Raw genomic sequence first — 21,646 nt, forward strand, 5'->3', positions numbered from 1 at the left:
TTTGCAGCCATTTCTGCATGACAATGAGAACATCAACACATAAGTGGCATTAATTCTAGCTAGAAGTACTTACAATTAGTCACAGAACAAGTAAGTTCTAAGAGCTCTGAAACCCTGTAGGTCATATACAAAAGACACTTGCTAGAGGTTTTCCCAAAGTTCACAACAGTTCTACATATTTACATGGCTTTACTAATAATGAATCCAGAAACTAAAAGCTATTTTTCTACACTAGAATAATAAAGTTAATCAGCAATGCTAGAGGAAAGACTGGATAATCTATTCTCTCTATAGAAAAAAATTATAAAATTATTGATATGCAAGTATGCAGCCAAAAATTTGGAACAAATATATGGATGGTACATTAATAAAAATATTGTTATTTTATTGAATTTATTACTGAATAATGCTGAGTAATTATTCTAAATTTGAAGTTTGTTATGATTCTTTTTCTCATTCTAATTAAATATTCACTTTTCTCTAAATTTTGTATTTGTCATTTTATATTCTTTTTTTAAGAGTGGTTCCCCCAAAACCTGGCTTCCTCGTACCATGAGCATTCCCACCTCTTCTGATTAGAAGCCCTTCCTTTCTCATCCATCTGTATGTCACTGTACCCTTCACTGAGCAGCAGTGTCACTTTGTGGTCAATGGGTGACTCTGGGAACAGAACATTGGGTTCAAATCCCAACACTGCCACTTGAGGTCCTGAGAAAGTTCATCTCTCTGAGTCTCACTTTCCTCTTCCATAAAGCAGGGTAGGAATATAGTACTACAATTTCATAATCTTGCCTCAGATGATTTTTATGAAGAATAAATGAGATCATGTATGAAAAGCACTTAGAACTGAGCCTTCAATGTTGTAAGTGGTATTTAAGATTTAGCTATCATTATTATTCTCTGAAAATGGACTTAGGGAATGGCTATTACATATGAAGCTCAAGTTTGCTTCCTCCAAGAAGTATTTCCCAATCTAGTTCTAGATGGTACATCTCTTCCTCTCTCGCTCCTATAAAAATTTATTATCCATACTACCACACCATTCATTCAATACTTGGCACCTACTCACCTGACCTGTTGTAATACTATCTAATCATTTTTATATATGCTTATTATTTTCTAAATTAAATTTTAAGTTCCTTAAGAACATAGCATGGGTTGTAAATTGTGCTTCACGTCCCCCTAAGTAGCTAGGTCAGCACATATAAATATACATACATATTAGTATGTCTTAATATACTGGCATGTATATACATGCATGTCAGTATATTTGGAGAATGAGTCTAAATCTTCCTGTTTCTTGACCAGAAGTTTTCCCTCTAGGACCTGGAAAGAGCCCTGGTACAATTACTCCAACTTGCATTCCTAGATCTCAACCATTGGGAAGGAACTGGAAATACAATGACTTAGCTGTGTGACTAACACTTGGAGTTCATATCCCTTTCTTCTTCACAACATTATTCCTCTCTATGATATCAAAAAACAAAGCTGAGTCTTATGTTTTCTCTACCAAATGAGAATTTATGGGAAATCTGAATTGAGCATTTCAGGTCTGTCCAAAGTGAGGAAGGGATCTCTGATTCATGGAATACAAATCCTTCAAAATACTGATGTAAGATGACTTCTCATTTCATAATCAAGAGAAAGTTTTAGTATATACATGGAGGAGCTAAAGGCCTTTCACTAAACAAGAACATTACAATAATATTTTTGGCGTTTTGAAAGATCTTATTGATCAACCAGTCCAACCCCCTTATTGTACAGATAAGGAAAGTGAGTCTTTGATAGATGAGGTGACTTGCACAAGGCTATCTAGGACATTCCTCTTAGAACTGGGACTAGAACTCGATTCTCCTACTCCTACAATACTGCTCTTCCCATCAAGTCAACCCATGTCCAAGTGGAGAAGGCAGAGGAGGGCATATGGAAGTACAAGCATCTCAAGATGCCATAAGCCCATCTTGAGAGGGTCATGATCTATAATATGCCACAATAAAGCACATAAAAGTAGACAACTCTTGATAATACTTGACACATTAAAAGTCACATTATAGTAATCAGATGTGTGGGCACAAGGCTGTACTGTGCTGTTTACAAGGAATTCTGGAAATTCTGCCTTCTTAAGAGAAGGACCTGATTCACTTCTTCCTAGTTAATTTGTCAAAGCACAGCCATGCACAGCTACTGGTCATTTCATTTCTTGGGTGGCTTTGAATAGGAGCTATGTTAGCTTCAGATACCAACAATTGTCAACATAATATTGGGAAAAAAACAAACCACACTTCAAAACCTGCCACCTGTTAAACCTGTGGAGCTGCCTGAGTTAGTAGTCAGGTCAGGAGAGGAGTAGCATCCAGCAACTTGTTTAGTAAGAATAAAAGGATGGGATATTCCTGATAAGGTGATCCCCAATAATAAAGAAAACAAAGCTAACCTCTGAAACTCTGACTATTCTTAAAGTTCTGTCTTGTAGGAAAATGTGGAAGATAAAATGAAGGGAGAAAATAGTACCTCACTGTGGGGGTTGGGATGCCTCCTGGGAAAGATATTTCTGAAGGAGTCTCTAATCTCTCCCAGAAACTAGGCACCAGATAAGTGTTGGGAGAAGAGGAGTCATGGAGAAAATTCCCATCCAAGGACAAACTACGTAGAGAGTAAAGTAAGTATCATTTGGAAACTCTTAGAATGAATTTTTAGTTATTCTTTCCTAAGGAGGTTCTTCTCAAGAAAGCACATATGAAGGTCAACCCATTCTTGGGCCCCCACCCCATGTGGGGAGTTTGTAGCTGCATATAATAAATTTCCACACTTTTGCTTTTTGAAAAAAGAAAGTACATACTAAAATGAAAAAACCAAGAAACTAAGAATCTGAAGACAAAAGTCCTGGGCTTGGCTCTTTAGCTTAGTAGGTATATAACCTCAAGCAAGTCCCATTCTACACCATTGATAAAATAAGGGAGTGTAGCTTCACCAGTTGATCTCAAAGCTCTCTTTCAGATCTTGTGGCCCAATAATAATATTCTCTTCTCAAGAAGCTCAAACTATTTTCATGGGTTTTTTTCTCTCTCTCTTTCTCAATGATTCCCCATAACTTATTTTAAACAAATAACTAATAGGAAAATTAAAATGACTTGTAGTATGATTCCAGAGAGAGTCATCAGGCTCACTTCCCCACAGAATGTGAAAATAGTACATTGCTGCAAACTCCATCCCAGTTAGATTTTGATTAGCTATTGACTACCTGAGTTGCCCTTTACTCCTTCCAGCCCATCCATGGTGGTCGCTATCAGGTTTCTCAAAAGAGATGCCATTTGGGGTGGGACAATGCTTCATTGTGCCAGACCATTCCTAGGTTCTGCCCACACTAAATGCCATTAACTATCTCTCTCAGTCAGTGTGACCCTCACCGCACCTATATTTTCAAGTGTCCCTGAGGAAGTGGCCCTAGTTACAAGCAACTGAAAACTTCATCATCAAAGAATATAGAAAGAAGAGATTATCACCCTTAAATCATTTGAGCCTCATTGTATCTCAGGAACTTATAGGAAAAGTTGATGGAAAAATAATTTGCAGCTCTTGGCTAAAATGGGTTTTGTACACGTATAGTTGCAACTGCAATTTCAGCTGGCTGAGCCATTCTACCACCATCTTCTCCCTACACTTCAGCTCAGATAACCTAGAGCAGGGTTTTAGGTTTCCATTTGCTTCTCCCCACCATTCCATCCCCCACCTCCATTCTCTTACCTGGCATAATGTCCTGCAGGACTCTGTTGGCAAAAGAAACACTAAGCAGAACAGCAAAAACGTATGAGTCATTGTCTTCAATGCAGCTGCCTTTCTCGCTTCTATAAAAATAAAGGCAAAAGGCAAAAGGTTTCCAATCTGAAGCTTTCAAAATTCCAGGCCACTGCAGATCCAGTCAGCCTATCAGATGGGATTCTGTCCTTAGCGCTGTCTACTCAGAAGCCCCTGCCCCAGAGGTGGCCTCCCTGTGGTTTCCCATCCATTGACTTCACCAGGAGGCTGCATGTGTGAGTGCCAGCTGGCACTGGGAGGTGCAAGCAATCGCTGAGATAACTTCCAGCCTCTGCTGCCAGCTTGCATGTGATGCCTCATGTGGGAATGTCTCCAAAGGAAGCTACCTGCCCAGGTGTAATGAATAACAGCCCATGTCCGGGGAACGGGAAAGATGGCTCACTCTCTGGGTTAGGCAGGGCTGAGAAACATGTGGGTGGCTACGGTGGAACGTGAGTTGGAATTCCTATGTGCGGACTCAGCCTAGAAATATATTTTGAAGGAGATTAAGCACCAGCCTTGGCCTATTATCCTCATTCCCACCTAACCCTGGAGCTGTGTTTCATAGGTAGGTCGCAACTTCTTTCTGCCAAAACTGATGTCGAAATAATCCCTTGGCACCTAGAAGAGTGGTGTACACATGGTGGGCACACGCTATATTCAATAAAGGAAGAGGGAAGGAGAGCAAGAGGGAAGGTGGTTGGGAAGAGCTGACGATTTGCATCAGGTCTATTCTCTAGAGAGGACTCACATAAGCTGAAAATTCCAATTCTAAACTTTAATTATTTTAATATTTTTCATCCTGAGTGGGATCCTCTTTGAAAGGCATTTGTTGCTTCCTTGCTTTTATTATTATTATTATTATTATTATTAATTATTATTATTATTTTTAACCTTCACCAGAGGAGTGAGGATATTTTTTTCCATTGATTTTTAGAGAGAGTGGAAGGGAGAGTGGGGGAGAGAGAAAGAGAGAAACATCAATGCAAGAGAGACACATTGATTGTTTGCCTCACACACACCCAGGCTGAGAGTGGGGGGTGAGTAGGGAGGGTGGGCAAACCTGCAACCCAGGTATGCGCCCTTGACTGGAATCAAACCCAAGACCCTCCAGTGTGCAGGCCAACGCTCTATCCACTGAGCCAAGCCAGTTAGGGCTCAATAGGTTTATTTTTAAGGAGGAGGCATTGAATTATTTTTAAGGTTGACAAATCAAGATGAAAACCATTCTGTTTGCTTAAAATGTTGTATTGGAAAAAAAAATTTGCTTATTTTATTGTCATTTTGTTTTAAATTGTTACTATAGTTGAAGTTTTAATTTTTAGTAAAATGCTTTTTGATTATTACTAAAATTATGTGTCTGTGTATGACAAAATAAGCATTTTGTGTTTTATGCGGTAAACACCTAGGCTGTGTAGAATGGCCTGTTTTGATAGTTATGCTGCTACCTAGGGCCCAGAATTTTCTAACATCTTTCTTTACAATCCAGGTCTACCTTCTCGTAGAAGAACTGGGACCACAACTTAGAATGCTATATTTCTCCAAGGTTCAGCACAAGTGTGACTCTAATTATTAGAGCAATTTTAACATTTTTTCAATTCTTTTAACTAGAAAGAAGCTTTTCTAAAGCTGACTCTTTGTATCTTGCTTATAAAACAGATTCCTCTTTAAAGAAAATGGCATAGTTTAATCTGAACTTAAATAGAACCATTTTTCTTCCAGATTTGTTCGCCTTAAGCCTTTCTCACATTCGCTTTTTCCAACCCTGTGAAAGCAGAAAGTTTAAATGAAACAAAGGCTATGGTGGCAAAATAGTAGCACAAACCGAATATTGTGACCACTCCCTCCCCCCACCAGCTCCCAGAGCCTTCACCCCATTTTGATGTGAAAAGCCATAGGCCTCTAGTGGTTTAGACCATCGTCCCCAGTCTGCCCACACCTTTCTGAAATGCAGGCGTAGCATTTCAGGAAGTGTAACTTCCCTCTCAAACAAATGTTTGAATATGTTGGTTTCATGTAGCCCAAGCCAAAACATTCATTATAGACATCCACTTTAGAAAAGGCTAATTTCTAAAAAAACATACAATTTGAAAAAATGGTCACCTCAGGTGATTCATACCAAAAAAAAAAAAAGAAGTAGTAATTATATCAGCGCTGAAATTTTGACAAGTAAAATGTGCCAAATACAAAATGTTGGGATTTTTTTTTAAATTGAGTTACACTTCCCTCCTCCCTTATAAAAGTAAAAAGGAACAGCAAAGAGTACAATGGCCAGATTGCAAACAGCTATCTCCAACCATCCAACCTAGAATACATTCTTCCATTCTCTGTTGTCTGTTTTCCAAATCTGAAAATGGTGCTCAAAGTGTTCATTTATATGTTTCTTCAGCAAAGAGAAAATGAGCCCCTCATTTCCAAGCAATGTCCTAACAGCTAGACTTTAAATAAGGATGACTTCTCTGTCTCCTTACCACCTTGGGAAGTCACAGTGTGATGGGGCTTCTGAAGCACCCCCAGGGGATTGGGAACTTGGATGGGGCTTGCTCCCTAGTGACCTGCAGACCCTAGGAGTCAAAGCTAATGGGATAGACATGACAAGAAGTATTCCCAAGTTTCAGATTAAAAACAAACAAACAAACAAACAAACAAACAATTCTCATCTTTGGACGCAATTTAATTTTAAAGTATTTCTTCCTACCCTGTGTCAAAGTCCTTCACCCCAAAACCATATGGTTGACTGGCCACTGGCACAGCTCACTAGCGAAAGACAGAATGGAGAGAAAGACAATATGTTGTTAATGGACGGGAGAGGGCCTCCTCTCCCCCGGTTGCTGCTGGGACTAGAATTCTTGCAATATCCCGAGAAAAGGAATTTTCTAAGACTTGCACTGGAGAACGAGTGATTTTTTATTTGCGTGGAATTAAATCCCTGAGTTTCCAAAGTCCCATTTCCCTTTGCCCAATCATAGAAGTGTCGCTGTGGTTTCAGTAAAGCTAAAATCAGAGCCAGTGTCCAGAGTTTCTTTTCCATGTTGGAGCAGGGGTCCATTCCAGCATCAGGCTAGTTTAGCTTGTGTTGCCAGCTGTATAGTCCATTAGTCCCTTGCATGTGGGGTCCAAAGGACCACCTGCTATGGAGGGAGCACAGGCAAATGCAAGGAAGCAGAAGCAAAGGAGACCCATGAGCCAGGAGTATAGAGCAACCAGAGCAACAGGAAAAAGAATTCCTTTGTCTAGGACAGTGATGGGCAACCTTTTGAGCTTGGTGTGTCAAACTTCGCCAAAAAACTGAGCATAACTCGGGTAGTGTGTCACTTTGAGGAAAAAAACATTATTTCTCAAATGTTTCATCCTCAGGAGCAGCAAATGTTTCATCCTCGGCATGCGGCCGCCTCAGCGGCCGCGTGTCATCAGAAATGGCTACACGTGTCAGTGCTGACACGCGTGTCATAGGTTCGCCATCACTGGTCTAGGAGATTATATATTCCCAAGTTTTCCATGGGCTTGGAGTTGGCCATGCCTTTTCTGGCCAACCATCTCTGTCTCCAGGTTTGATTGACAGGCAAGTACCTTCCCTATGTCACCCCAACTTTACTGGGCATGTGTCTATCTTTCCTTTGTCCAGTCCCTTCCCCCAGCATTTTGCAGGAAGTAGGCTGGTGGTTCCCTGGGGAGTGCAAAGCTGCAGCTTCTTGGCGTAGCTGCCCAAATGATATGCTTATAATGTCTGGCTTCCCCTGTGCTCCTATCCTCTGAGTAATGGCTAGTTGATCACAATGGTAAATGTGAGCAGCATGCTGCAATGTGTTCTGTGGATGGCCCCATCAGAGCAAACATTTGCTGACTTTAAACACACATAACCCACACAAGTGGCAGAGACCAGAGCAACTGTATAGGGTGATTTTGGAAAAAGAAAAACAAAAACTCTACAACTTGATCTCTCCAATCTTGATTAGAAAGAAATTATTGGAATAGCAATCACAGCATTCACAAACAAAGGTCAACAAAACTCCAGACAGAACTTTATCAGCCACCCAGGAGTATTTCAATCGCCAGCTTTGTCAGCGGACAGTCTGAGGCTACCACTTGCATAATTAGGTTTTGTAATGAATTCCTGAGGCTCCCAGTGAGTTCCACAAAATGCTATCAAGGTTCCCAGACAGACTGTGGGAATACACACCAGATGATCTCAGGAGTGAAAGATTCCATAACGTCTATCATTTAACCATCCCACTGTTTCACCTCTAGTCAATGGCCAGTCCCGTTCCTCCTGCCTGAATACAGATATTATGGAAGGGAAGAGAATAAAACAAATAGCTATTATTTGTTTACTGTGTGTCTGTATGTCTACATTAGCTCTTCTAATGCCATCAAGTAATTCTGTGCAACTGAAGTCACTTCTATAATTTTCTAATATAAAAGTTGACCCTGCCCAACCTCACAGGTACTGAGTGGCATATTTGTGATTTGAACCCAGGTTTGTGACTTTTTTCATTATGTCATATGGCTTTGCTAAAATAATAAAGAGCTGATTTTTATATGGGGCTCATATTTTCAGAACATTTTCACATATAACTTTTACCTTGACATTACAAAATTTTATGAGGTAGACAAGGAAGTTATCATTTTCCATTTTTTATTGAAGAGGAAATTATCCAGCTAGTAAGTGACTTCCCCAAGGTCACACCCCAAGTTATTGGAAAACCTGACTCTCTTTGGACTCCTATCTAGAGCTCTTTTAACTACATCATTCTGTCCCCGTCTTCAGCCTTCATTTCTGTACTCACTGGAAATGTAAAATTGCAGATCACCATGTCTAGGAAAAAAAAATACATAGTGTATTTTGGGGAGCATAGTGTCCCAAAAATGTATACACACACTTTGAATACCTATAAAGGCAGTATTTATCTCTCCAACAGTAGAAAGTTAGGCACTGACTTATGTCAACAGGCCAAATTCTTGGGAGCAAAGATGATTCTCCATGTTCCGAACTACACCCACAGAGCTACCTTCCCATGTGTTTAAGTAAACCCTCACTTTTCTCTGAAAGCCCAGGTTTTTTGAAACGTTAACCCTTTGCACTCGCTTGCTTTTTTCTCGATTCCTTTATTCTACTCGGGATTTAATTTTTTAAATACCCCAGATTTTACAAAGCGCGGCAGTAGAATAAAAAACTGGAGTTTCTTTTCATACAAACTTACTTATTTGGATTTTTTTTATATTTCAAATTATTGATACATTCAAAGAGTAATTTTAATCTCAATGCTAACCGTGTCGAGTCACACTCGACATCCAAGTGCAAAAGGTTAAAGCATTTTCATTGGTTCCCCTGAGCCTTGGCCAGTTCCTCTAAAACCTCTTTTGAATTAGATAATTTCCTCTTTTGCATGCAGGTTTCAAGCAGTGCTGAGAAACGGCGATTCTTCACATCTGGGAGGTAAATAGCAATGAGCATGTGCAGAGGGCACCTATGTCGGGCACTTGGCAAAGTTGTCCCAGAGAATCACCCACCTCATGAGTCACCACCAAACCAAGAGAGAATCAATCTGATCTGATAGTCAGAGGCAGCCAGGACAAATTTAAAAGACTGTAAAAGCTTACAATATTTGGAAATGAACTCGAAAGAAGCAGGTAAGTCCCAACTATTGCAGCACGGCAGCACTTTTGGGACTCTTATCTTCTAGGAATCTTAAAGTTCAGAAAAGCATGGCATGTAAGCTTGCTGATGGCAGTTGCATATAAAGTAGCAAAGATATGAATATGAAAACAAAATAGATGCCAAACAATTAAAATGGATAGAAAAGAATGATAAATCTATATCAAAAAGTGCACAGCCCTGGCTCAGTTGGTTGGAGCATTGTCCAGTGCACCAAATGGTTGTGAGTTCGATTCCTGGTCAGAGCCCATATGCAGGTTACGGGTTAGATCCCCAGTTGGCTTGTGTATAGCAGGCAACCGATTGATATTTCTCTCTCACACTGATGTTTCTCTCTTTTTCCCTTGCCCTTTCTCTCTCTCTGAAATCAATAAAAACATATCCTTGAGTGAACATTTAAAAAATTGCACAGACATTAAAACGACATTTATGAGGAGTGTTGATAATGTATCTGTATGAGGTAGCAGTATATTGTATTATAATTTTATAACATTAGTGGGAAAAACAGTCATTAAGATATTTTGTAAAATATACACATCCATAGAAAAACATTGGTGGGGTTTCTCAGGTAAGATGCTTGGCCGGAAATGAATCATAGAATATTTTGCTCCACACTAACAAAATATTGAAAACCAGCAAAAATGTCACTGATTGCAACAACGTGAGGAAATGGGCAGGACGTAAGGGAATAACTTCAAACTGTTAGAAAAGGAATTGAAAATGTTGGAGTAGGGTAGCTGTGGGAGCAGAGCACATCTCCTTCTAACTTCATTCTCCTTCCCTCTTTCCCCTTTGAGTCAAACAAGAGAGTAGAAATTTTTTTCAGAAATCTCATTAATGCCACAAAATCTAAAGAGAAGCAAAATGTGAGAACCCTTTTGTTTTTCCTCTTCTACCTAGAGAATTTTTCAACTTGTAAATGGGGAAAGGAATGGAGACTGTCTCTCTATGATGGAAATAAAGACTCCAGAATGATCCTTAAAGAAACAAACCAGAGCTCAAAGACATCTGCTATTAGTAGGCCACCCAGAAAAATTGAGTCGATTCTAGTTCAAGGCATTTAACCAAATCTCAGGAACAGAGCTGAGACCACCTCTGTGGCCAACTTCTGCACATGCCTCTGGTTTTTAGCTGGATTATTCCAATGGAAGTCATGAGCAGATTAGGGAAGTGGGAGAGAATAGGGACATGGGGGGTATGTATCCCCTCTTTTCCCTCCATCTGTGTCACCATCCACAGTGATTGCTCTCTTCTGGGAATGATTCCTGTTGGGCATTCTCTCTTTCAGGCTACAGTGTGAACCAGGATCATCTTGCCTCTTGAAGTCTAGGAATAGACTCTTGCTAGCCCCCTAGCTCCCCATCATCTCCTGTTGGCTAGCCTGCACCTCTGTAAAGAATCTCTTCATTAAGTTCTCTTCAGTTTATTCTTCTCAGCTAAATCCTTTTCAAGAAATTATTAAGAATCAGTCTTTAAGGAAAACACAAAGGCGCAGAGATTATGAAAGATGGCCAAAAGACCAACATAAAAGGTAATATCACACACACACACACACACACACACACACACACACACACACACAATTAGTTCAAGCCATAGAACAAGTTACCATAGAATGATTTTTTAATTATACGTGAACTTGAAGAAAAAAATGGCAAAAATAACCAATTGAGATAAAACCTCAAAGATCAAAGTAATATTATGAAATTAATAAATTAGGGACTTTAGGCAACTGAAGAGGCAACAGGGAAAGTATCAATCTAAAGGAAAGACTGGAGCCAATGAAGCAGACATTCTGATAAAAAAGTAGAAGAGAATGCAAATAGAGAAGAGGTAATATTAGTGGAGACAGAGGAAGATAATCTAAAGCAAGAACAATTACAGTCCCTGAAGAAGAGTGCACATTAAGTGTAGCCAAAATAAAGCAATTGTATTCAGATATGATGTAATATAATTTCCCTGAAATTTAGAAGGGAGAAAAGGTCAATATCAAAGTAAAAGGTAACTGTTAAAAACTAAGTGATGAAAGGAAAATGGAAAACAAAAACACAAGGGTGCTAAAACCTCATCTTTCTAGTAGGGAATACATCCACACTGCCTAAAATTAACAAGGATTTTTAAAAATATCATTGTCTTCATCCTCAATATATTTCACAATCTTTCTCTTAGGCATTAGAAAGGTCTAGAAAATAATAGACTTAGAGATTATTGTGAAGGAGGAAAAATCCCTTAGGTTTCACTTGTTTCTTTTTTCTCCACTTAATTTAAATAAAATTGAATTTATTTACTTTTATTTAAAATAACAAATGTAGTAGAATCAACTCTATATTGTATTACTTTCTGCTTTTCTTTATATTTATTAATAAATCTATCATGTCCTTACTATAAGCAAACATACACAGAAAAATATCTGGAATGATATTTAATCACTAACAATGGGTCTTGCTATGTAGAAAAGTTGGGAATAATTTCTTTTATTTCTATCTTCTAAAATTTCTGCTCTCTTTGAATTCTTTTATAATAAGCATGTATTATTTCTACCAAAACAAAAGAGTGATTTAAAAAGGAAGAAGTGAGCAAGAAATAGAATGGAACCAAATATGTTAACAGCAGATAATTCTAGAGGTAGAAATGGATAATTTGTTATTGTCATATTTATACTTGAGGCTTTTTTAATTTCCAAATATTTTTTCTAAAAGAAATATGAATAACACTGGAAAGACATCAAAATGTTAGCAAATTGTCCAAAAGGATAAGATATTTTTTCACATGTTCCTCTCTCTGTAGTCTATCTATAATAATAGACAAATATGCAAATTGACCGTACCTTCGCTACACATAAGCCACGCCCACCAGCCAAGCCACACCCACCAGCCAATCAGGACGAGTATGCAAATTGCCCCAACAAAGATGGCGGCTAATTTGCATATCAAGACAGTGTTGAAAGAAGCCAAGAGCTGCAAAGGGGAGTAAAGCTTCGAAGAAGCAAGCAAGCCAGGGGAGCGGGGGGGGGGGGGGGAGGAGAAGGGAGGAGCGAAGTCAGGGCCATAGGCGAAGGGAAACGAAGGCGGGCTGGAGGAGAAGGCGGGGCCGGCGGCAAGGGCGGAGCAGAGGCGGGGCGGGGGCCGAAGGGAAACGCGGGCGGGCTGGAGGAGAAGGCAAGGCGGGCGGCAAGGGAGGAATGGAGGCGGGGTAGAGTGCAGCAGGAAATCCCATTGCAGGAATTTTCCTGCAACGGGAAAGCTAGTCTATAATAATAAAAGCATAATATGCTAATAAGACCAGACAACCTTCTGGATGAAGCTGTGGCGGTGGGGGCCAAGTCCCTTGCACAAATTTCGTGCATCGGGCCTCTAGTTTTTCTATAAATAATTAGATTTGCAATTAGAAAAATAAACATTTTTGACATTAGTTAGGTAGCATGTAATAAGACCTGTGTTCTTCCCCCAATTCTGACATGATCCTTTTTATGACATTTGGCAAGATACTTAACTTCTCTGGGCTTTATTTCTTTATTCATTCATTCACTCAAAAAATCATTGACATACCTTGGGCCTGTTTCATGCAATTAAAATTTAGGCTCTAGAAATAGTTATGAAGACAAATAAAGCATGGTCTGGCCCTTTAGGAATATACAGTCTAATTGAGGAAAACAGATAACATAAATGGCATAATGTCACAAGTATCCTTCTTGAGGTATACATAAGATACTTTAGAAATGTAAAGGGGTTTGGGGAAATGTCACAAATAAGGTGGCATTTGGTGAGGACATTGCCAGGACGGAAGGAAAAACAGTATTCCAGGCAGAGAAACAGAAGGTCCAGAGCAGGGAGTGTGAAATAGCCAGGTGTGTTCAGGGATGACTGAGAAGGTCACTAAGTTGGAGCAAGAAGTATGTGATAGGAGAGTGACATAGCACATCAGCTAAAGGTGCACTGATGCCAAAGTGAGGCAGGTTCTGTGTCACGGTAAAGCAATAGGATTCTTCCATGGAAACAAGGACCCATCAAATGACAGCATTTCATTTTAGAAAGATTATTCTGCCAATAGTGCCAACAGAGGTCAGAAGGCAGAGACAAGAGCCAGAAAGCCAGGGAAGACGCCATTCCTTAGTCCAGGTGAACAACAATGAGGTCTGGAACCACATTAATGGTAGGGATGGATTCAGAAGATCTCATGACCAAACGAGTGAAGAGCAGGATACTATTAAAAGTTGGGTTTAGCCCGGCCGGCGTGGCTCAGTGCTTGAGCGTCTACCTATGAACCAGGAGATCAGGGTTTGATTATGGGTCAGGGCACATGCTTGAGCTTCAGGCTCGATCCCCAGTGTGGGGCATGCAGGAGGCAGCCAATCAATGATCTCTCTCATCATGGATGTGTCTATCTCTCCTTCTTCCTTCATCTCTGAAATCAATATATACATATACATATATATATATATATATATATATATATATATATATATATATATGTATATATATATATATATATATATATATATATATATATATATATGTGTGTGTGTGTGTGTGTGTGTGTGTGTGTGTGTGTGTTGGGTTTATAAGAATAAGCAGAAGTTTAGGGAATGAAGCATATGTGAAAAAGAAGCAGAGAAAAGGATGATGTTGATGTCTCTAGACTAAGTATCTGTGTGAATTTGGAGAAAGGAAATACTGGAGAAGTAAGTCTTGAAATGAAGAAAAATAAATGAGACAGTCAAGCTGATATTTAGGTTGCATTTAGCCGGAAAAAATTATTTCAAGATTTATGTATTTCCATTAATGCAAATTTTCTCTCAGAGCATTTCTATCATTGTTCATATTTCAATGGACTCCAGCATTTTTTTTTTTACTATTAAAATCTTCTCATTATCCATAACTGATAACCGTGGAGCACATCGGGCTGCAATGCTTAATACTCTGCAAAAGCATCCCAGAACTACATCATTCCCATGAGTGAAGACTCAGAAGTAAAAGAGCCCAGGATAAAAAATATATATATATAATGGTTATAAGGTAACTGTTATAAGATGAAAACATCTGACAGCTCTTCGCATAAGAATAATTTCTGACCTGTGTATGTCCATAAAATCATTAAATTTGAATATTTATGTAGCATAAGTCCTCATAATTATGTTCATTGATGAGTAATAACTCTATTCCATTTCACAAAATGAGAATATTAAAGTGAGAAAGCTTAAATGGCTTCCCTCTGATGAGCACAGCAGGAAAGAGATTAATAATGTGGACCTCTTGACTCAATGCTTTAATAACCAAACTAAAGCATGCGTATGTATTCAACCAGACATACTTTTCATTAGACAGCAAATTGGAGTTTCAGATTACTTTTGAAATAGTTTTATGATATTTTTGTGAACTTTGTCTCATTTGACATTTGGTATTCTCTCATTTATGTTACATATGTGAACATAATTATTCATCACTCATATATATGAAATAGCCATTAATAATTATTTTCCAATGTAAATAGAAAAAGAAAAATACCCCCAAGTTGATATTCAAAAAACAAAAAATAAAAACAATATAAAAACAAGAAACTATCTAATTCTTAAACCTGAAAGAAATTTTCCATCCAGATCAATTGAAAAAGGACACCATTTGTCCTTTGGCTCCTTACATTTCACATTCTTTCTTATAGTTCACTAGAGGCCCAGTGCATGATTGAATCATGCATGTGTAGGGTCCCCTACACGCTTTCGCTTTCGATCGCGGTGGAGCTGGGTGCCTGTCCGCTGGTGCACCAGGCCTTTCAGAAGCCACCGACTCGGCGGAGGCTTCTGAAAGGCCTGGTGCCAGAGCAGACAGGCACCCAGCTCCCCCACTTTTGATGGTCCGCGGCCACTGAGGGGGGCTGCCGTGGACACCTGGCTACCCTGTCGTTGAGAGGCGCAGCTGGGTTTCCACGGCAAGCCCCCTCAGCGGCCACGGATCTGGCCGTTGAGAGGCACAGGGGGCGGGTAGGCCCCCTCAGTGGCAGGGATCTGTGCCTCTCAATGGCTGGTTAGGCCACCCCGAGTCCCGCCCCCCAGCCTCCCGCCGCCCAATCGTGGGCGTAGCGGAGTGATGGTAATTTACATGTTACTCTATTATTAGATAGGATACCTTCTCTCTATATTCACTTTACTTCTTGTTGGGCTGTATCCTTTCAAATTTCTTTTAGTGAAGACTTCTTGATGGCAAATTTTCTTAATCTTTGAATGTGTGAAAACATTGTTAATTTACTCTCATTCTCAATGTTAAATGAATAAGTGAATGGCCAAGGTGTCAATGTGTCTATGCCAAGGGCACTTTGTTTGCAATTTGGTTCTTGGGCAGGAAGAGACTTTTGTACCACGTAAGTTTTGAAATGATTTTCATGACATGAAATTCTAGAAGGAGGACTGCAGTCATGGAGACCAAGACACACAGGCTGGGGTGAGAGGAACGGAGGTTCTCAGGAACAGCCAGCATTTTGGAGGCAAGCTGGCCTTCTTTTTTCTTTTTCAATAATATATTTTTATATATTTCAGAGAGGAAGGGAGAGGGAAAGAGGTAGAAACATCAATGATGAGAGAGGACCATTGATTGGCTGCCTCTTGCACAACCCCCACTGGAGATTGTGCCCACACCTTGGTCATGTGCCCTGACCGGAATCAACCATGACCTCCTGGTTCATAAGTTGGTGCTCAACCATTGAGCCACGCTGGCTGGATGAAGCTGGCCTCTGGATCAATCTGTGCAGGAAGAATCGGCACTTAGTCTATACTTGGGACAAGTACACAAACACCCTGTGTAGCAGTACACATTTAACAATCATGAAACAGATGTAACTGTTTTCAGCACTCTAACTAAATTAAATTTGAACTAGAGCCCTTATTTGATCCAATGATAGTATTTTTTCCCATGCAAGGTAACTCATTGACCGTCAGTTTAAACTAGGTCTCTTTTGATCAATTCAGCATTTCCTCTTTCTTCTCCTCTTCCATTCTCCTCAGGAATGATGATATCCTGACATCGACACTGGGAGAGAGGCATGCAAAGATAAGCCTCCCTCTACGCTAGTTCCTGCTGACATGGACAATCAGTGCTGGCTTTTGGGCCTCAGGGGTGGCCCCACGTGGCCCACACTGGAACATCTGTGCCCCACTCTCCTCTCTACTAACCAGGTCCACAGAGATCACACCAATTCTTTAACACCTCAATAAGCAAAGACTGTCTGGGCCACGCCAAGTCTCTGCCACTTCCTAGGGGCCTGGAAAACTCTTCATCCATCTTCATGCATTCTTTTTCCTCTCTCTTCCTGCTCTGATTCCTTCAGAAATCACAGAGCCTTTCTCTCTCCTGAAGTCCAGATTTTGCTTCAGGAAGCCCAGTTCTCTTTTCAGAACCAGCTGGAAACGTGTCACCATTCAGCCCTTGTGCATCAGTGTTATGCATTTCCAGTTTTCCCCACCAAAACCATCCCACTAAAGCACAGAGATGCCCTGGTCATTGGCAACCCAATGCCCCTAGAGGTGACAGGACCTCCTGTGGATGACTCAGGGTGCAAGGAGGACTGGAAATGTGAGGTCCCTGGCATTAGGGACCATCACAAAAAGCTCTATGCCCAAGCTTGTACAGAAGGAAGAGTGCCACTCTCTTCCAGCTACAAGACAATTTTAGACTGCATAGGACTCTCAGAATTGTTGCCAGACCCTGGCATGAGGCAGCCCCTTCAAAGACAAGACAGCAATAGAATCTCCTGCAAGACTGTGGGGGTGGGGAGTAGAGTAACTCAGAGCCTAACTGATCCAGAGAATTTCTTTATGGATGTGAGAAATTTTAAAGACCAGATGTGTTATGGAATTAAATGTATACCTGCTACAATTGGAACATTAGGCCTAGGAATGACCTTCCTTAATGGTATTTATTAATATATATTATTTAATGCATAACAATTGGTAAGGCCCACATAGAAATGGACAAACTTTTTATTTTTGTTATCAAATATATTTAATTTGTACTTTGCTATACACAACTTTCAAACTGACAAAGAATAATTCTCCACCATTCCATTCTTTGAAACAATGACATAATTTGAAACATTGCTATAGTAAGAAATAATGGCTCTGGCTTTTATGGCCAGATGTCCTCAGACTTAGCAGTTCAGGACTCAATTTGCATTTCTGTTGGAGAAATTTACTGAACATCTATTATTATTATTATCATTATTATTACTTAGCTGTCCCCATACCCCACCCACACTTATCTGGAAAATGCTTATCTACCTTGCGTTCTGTGCACACAGCCATTGCTGACTGGGTTAGGGGAAGGAAGCTGGGCCCCCCAGTCCTCATTCCAGGAATTTTTAAATTTTGACAAGAAGAAAAAGGACCCACTTCCATCTCACTCAACTAGGGGAAATGATGAACAACATAGACTGATGAACAAGAACAGACCCAGAGACAAGGAGGCATGGATCAGACTGTCAGACCTCAGAGGGAGGGTAGGGGAGGGTGGGGATAAAGGGGAGAGATCAACCAAAGGACTTGTGTGCATCCATATGAGTCTAACCAGTGGCCAAGGACAACAGGGGGGTTTGGGATGGGAATGGGGGGATGAGGACAAATATGTGATACCTTAATCAATAAAGAAATTTAAACAACAACAACAAAAAACAATTTATGATAGCCTTAAGGAAAAAAAAAGGACCCACTTTCTTCTAGAGAAGCTGACAAAGACAGCATCCCATAGCAGCAATTTCCAACCTTGCACATGAGGATTCCCAGAAGAGTTTTTTGTTTTTTTTTTTAAATGACCAGTCTGGACTTTACTCCAGGCCCACTAAATCTGATTTTCTGGCAGTAAGGCCCAGACACTAAGATTTTTCCCTAAATCTTTGTATTTTGAATAATTTCATCACTACTGAGAAGCTGAAAGACTGCAGTGAATGCCTATATACTCCTTCACTTACATTGCACTAATTGTGAATATCTAGGGATGAGTGGACTTTTTAAAAAATTCCCCAGGTGATATTAACAGACAGAATTGAAAACAGCCCCAGATGCCACAATATGTAATGGGAAACAGCCCAAATACAGACAGGACAGACAGTGCAAAATGAAACAGATACACCCAGGACAAACATAAAAAGAGATCCTGGTGACACGCAGGATCCTGTATTGCATACCCTGAAAACATGAAAATAAAAATCACCTTTGGGACTTAAAGTAGTGTGACTTACCAGCTTGTTCATGGAAATCAAAAGATTCAGGAATGATATACAGAAGCAAGAAGATTCTACAACCTAACCCTTAAACAAAAATAAAACCAAGGGGTTTATTGGCTTGAAAGATGGAGAATATGTTAAGAGAAATACATTAAAACAAACACACACAAAGAAACAAATACATGAGGTCCCAAGATAATGGGATTAAAGATAATGAGACAACATGCTAAGCTACAAATCCCAGCAACACAGGCACTGTACCAAAAAGGGAGGGGGCAGGGCCACAGGTGTGCTCTGTCCCAGTGGCAAGAAATGTTTTGCTGCTGATAATGTGGTTTAGAATCAGCGTGCTGATAATAAAAGGCAGACCGAGTTTTAGTTGGTCCTATTTATTTAGCTACTAGAGGCCCGGTGCACAAAAATTTGTGCACTGCTGCGGGGAAGTGGGTGGGGGGGGTGGTCCCTCAGCCCAGCCTGCCCCCTCTCAGAGTCAGGGAACCCTTAGGGGATGTCTTACTGACAGCTTAGGCGGTGAGTGTGCCTAAGCCACAGTCTGGCCTCCCTCTGCGGGAGGCAACTCAGGGATCAGGGGAAGATGACGCCCCCATCAGGTCTCTGCTGCTGCCACTGCTGGCTGTGAGGCTGTCTGAGCCTCGGCCTTCGGCCTTCGCAGCCACTGTGGCTTGCCTAAGCCTTGGCCCGGCCCTCGTTGCCTGAGCCTCGGGCCAGTCCTGGGCAGCGGCAGCTGCCATTGGCAGTTTGCCTGAGCCTCAGACAGCTGCTGCGACTTTGTCCAGAAGACATCAGGATGGCTATCCGAAAGACATCTAAGTATACTACCCTTTTATTAGTATATATATTTAGAAATATTTTCTGTAGACCCTGCACCCCATTATCGCCTGGGCCCAGGGCAAAATAATTCTACCCTTAGCCCCTGTACCCTTGCTCCCAAATCCAGTTTTGGGGAGACCAGGCTTGCAGCTGTCTACTGTTCTCATTATCTTTGCAGAAGAGTCTTGGTTTCTGTTTACAAATTTTCATTCATTTTGCAAAAATACAATGATGCAGTAACTCTATATTATGCAAATATTCTCAAAAAGGGATTTGGGGCTGTGTGATCTTAGAATACAATCCCCAAAGATATAAAATACAAGTTTTACAGTCTTTTAAGGCTAATAATTTGCCCAGGAATATACTAGAAATCATTTCCCTGAGCTATAAATAAGTCAGTTTTCCCAAACTATAAGAATCTGAATGAACTTTGAAAGGGGAAATTCAGTAAACCAAAATTAATGTGAGATTAATTGAAGTCTCACTCTTTTATCTTTAAGTTTAGTTTAGGGAGGAAAACATATTGTGTCAAAATTCAAAGGATAAAGGTTTTTAAAGCAAAGCCAGACTTTCAAAATTTACACACAACAAATAATGACAAAGAATCCTTCAGAAAAGGGAGGAATAGAGTTAAGTATCAATTACAACAATATTTTAAAGAATAATATGAAAATATAGACATTTGGGCATTCTCTTCCCAGTACAAAGAATGACACAATACAGACAAGCTTATGAACCAAGAATAGTGTCTCCAAACTTTACATTTCTTTAGAGAAAAACCAAACTGAGAAAAATAATGTATAGGCTCAAGAATTCTTAATGCCATAGATTAGTCACAGAAAAATGCAAGGTGTTTTTTGTTGTTGTTTTTGTTTTGTGTGTGTGTGTGTGTGTGTGTGTGTGTGTGTGTGTGTGTGAAGGCGTAAAAATATCCCTCTCTATTCAAGGAGACTATAAGTCTGGTTCTGTCTTTGATAATAACTCAAAATTGTAGACAAAACTTTACAAAGTTTGATAAGAGAGAAAAATTATTGTACAAAGATTTCATTAACTGTGTATTGGCACATCATTTTTAGATGATCAGAAAAAGATAATTCCTTCAAGGATTCCAATTTCCTGGACTCCCATATTTGGCTAGGGTCAGAGGAGCAGAGAGTAATCAATGAAAACAAAAATATTTTCACAGCAGACTAGTGCACTGATTGCATTCTATAAAGTGCCTCCAAGTTACCAAATTCTTGTTTAATATTTACTCACTTTGTATGTTATTAAACCCCAAACTACAAAGCCTTGCAAATGTAGAATCATAATTGGCTTCTCATTTCTGAAATTCTTCTCCATCAGAAGGAGAAGGAAGGCATGGGACTACTCACTGTGGCCAACAACAAGTCACCAGCAAATCTGCCCCGATCCCTGGCAGATGGAGACAGGGGGTCAGTGCCTTTCCTTTGTCATATCTTGCCACAAATCAGCAGGCTGGGTTCCTATATCGCCAAGCAGTCAATCCGGCCCCGAATGGCACATCCCCAGGCTGAGGCAGTCAGGCTGGGCACTGCCCTGGCACAGGCAGCCAGCCCTGTATGCAGGGACCGTGCAGCCTGACAGACCAGTCCTGCCTGGGAGAAGCTCCTGCCCTGGGAGGGGCACAGGGCCCAAGAACGGATGAGTCACGCGCTGGGTGACACACCGATTCTCACAAACAGCAAAGGCTTCCCTTTTTGGCAAGGGATCCAGGCCTATGGTGGAGGTACTTGGCAGTGGCTGTTAACATCCCTAGGAATCTGCCTGGACCTGAAAATGGAACACAGAAAACACCCGTGCCTATGCTTGGAGCTCTGTCTTTGTCTGGTGTCCTGGTCATTAGGATCTGGTAGTATGGCTCTCTAATTGTTTCTGGCTGTCCCCAGTCCCAGGCACAAGACAGCATTGCATTTCCTAATTTCCTTGTGATTAGATGGGGTCGTGTGGGTTGTGCTGCCATGGTAACCAGCAACTCAACATGGTAGCTACTCCATCAGCCTGGGTCCCTCAGTCACTGTGATAAACCGAAGGCCCTGCGGACCTGTGTTGGGCATGAGCAAAAATGACTCTGTTGTTCTCAGTGGCTGAAATGTGGGAGCTATTTTTTAACTCAACATAACCTACCCTCTATTGACA

At 40.5% G+C, this 21,646-nt stretch overlaps 1 protein-coding gene across 1 annotated transcript in view; it reads right to left on the reverse strand.

Annotated features, from left to right (window-relative positions):
• LOC103296660 (adhesion G-protein coupled receptor F2) overlaps positions 1-21,019 on the reverse strand; it is a 41,102-nt gene extending 20,083 nt beyond the window's left edge. Inside the window, exons 1-2 of the mRNA XM_054722040.1 lie at positions 20,863-21,019; positions 3,745-3,845 (exon numbers count right to left, since the gene is read on the reverse strand). Coding sequence (XP_054578015.1) covers positions 3,745-3,816 — 72 coding nt within the window. The 5' untranslated portion in view covers positions 3,817-3,845; positions 20,863-21,019. The remainder of the gene's footprint in view (positions 1-3,744; positions 3,846-20,862) is intronic.
• Between the last annotated feature and the right edge of the window lie 627 nt (positions 21,020-21,646).

This window comes from Eptesicus fuscus, chromosome 10, assembly GCF_027574615.1.
Source record: "Eptesicus fuscus isolate TK198812 chromosome 10, DD_ASM_mEF_20220401, whole genome shotgun sequence".
NCBI lineage: Eukaryota > Metazoa > Chordata > Mammalia > Chiroptera > Vespertilionidae > Eptesicus > Eptesicus fuscus.